Source organism: Perkinsus marinus (assembly GCF_000006405.1).
Source record: "Perkinsus marinus ATCC 50983 genomic scaffold scf_1104296939204, whole genome shotgun sequence".
NCBI classification, from domain to species: domain Eukaryota; phylum Perkinsozoa; order Perkinsida; family Perkinsidae; genus Perkinsus; species Perkinsus marinus.
Genome location: NW_003213257.1, coordinates 1 through 1,252, shown reverse-complemented (window position 1 = coordinate 1,252; position 1,252 = coordinate 1). Strand labels below are relative to the sequence as shown.

The 1,252-nt window shown below is 49.4% G+C and overlaps 1 protein-coding gene across 1 annotated transcript; it reads left to right on the top strand.

The window, feature by feature from the left end:
• Nucleotides 1-267: 267 nt before the first annotated feature.
• Nucleotides 268-976, top strand: Pmar_PMAR026100 (hypothetical protein; the record flags this gene model as incomplete). The annotated part of the gene is made up of 4 exons (XM_002782524.1): nt 268-375; nt 528-668; nt 709-805; nt 855-976. Coding segments are annotated over 4 exons (468 nt in total), but the record flags the coding sequence as incomplete, so codon positions are not given.
• Between the last annotated feature and the right edge of the window lie 276 nt (nt 977-1,252).

Genomic DNA, 1,252 nt, shown 5'->3' with positions numbered 1-1,252 from the left:
ACATGTTCTGGCTACAATGAGTATTTGGTCAACTCTCACATAACTTGTTGTACTCATACGTGTTATTTGTGGCCAGCGTATGTACGTCGGACAGTCTTGTGGGCGGGCATTTAGGCTTTCCGTACTATCCAGCAATCCACGGGTGTCACAGAGGCCGGAGATATCGTAAAAATCTTCGTCAAGGCCGAACAAGAGAATTACGGGTGAACACGAGGGAATGAGTTGAACCCGCTGAGTCACCTGGTCAGGTTGGGGACTTATTCGAATATGCTGTCGAGAGATATCGAGGATTGGAAAAAGGAGAACAGAAAACTCAAGAAGGCTCTGGCCATGCACCATGCCAGAGTTGCTGGCGATGCTGATAAAAGACAAAAGGTATGCTCTTAGTCGCCTTGGGACTCCCAAGTTGGGAGGGAGGAATACCATCTCGCGAAGAGATTTCACATTTGCGAGGAAGAAGCGAGAAGTTATGAAATAACCAGGCGATTTAGTAGAAGACGTAGGACCATTATGATGTTGTTCCAAAGGCACTTCTACAACTCGAGAGGGACATCGAGGAGAAAAAGAAATGCGCCGAAAGCAACATTGAAGTTTTGGATGAGATCAAAACTTTGCTCGAAGACGCTCTGTCTACGACCAAGGAGATGGCGCTAGTTCTTCACAAGGAGGTATGGAGTTACTCGCCAGACTGAGAATACTTGATTTCAGAGACGAGGCCGTGGTGACCCTTCGCAAATTGAAGAACATCAGGAACCCCGATCACCGAGGAAGACCGAAATCCAAGGCTATCAAGCAGAGATCCCAGGTGAGTATTGCAAACATCACTTTTGAGTCGCTCTCGAGCTCCATCTCAGGTGACAGCGAAGTATTGCTGAAATACCTCGACTACATTGAGCGATCCTTGAGCAGATGGGCAGACGCTGTGCCTAGCGTGAGAATGCCCCCTGGAGAACGACCATTCGGCTATATGATGACCGTAAGGGACGGCAAGTGAATGTTGCGAGTTTATGTTTTAGATGCAAATGTCGGCGTTGTCTCCGCCTGCATCGCCCAGCTTCAACATGTGAGACGTACACAGGATAGGATCGTCGTGTCTGAGTAACCGCTGTGTAGACCGCGAGATGGAACGCCACTTGTTCCTACTGGAGATCTTCCTGTGGCTCGCCTCACTCAATCAGCGGCGCAGGCAGCAGCTGCGGCACACCGACGCAAGTCTGGAAGTGAGATTAAATGGCCACTCTGGTATTCCGTC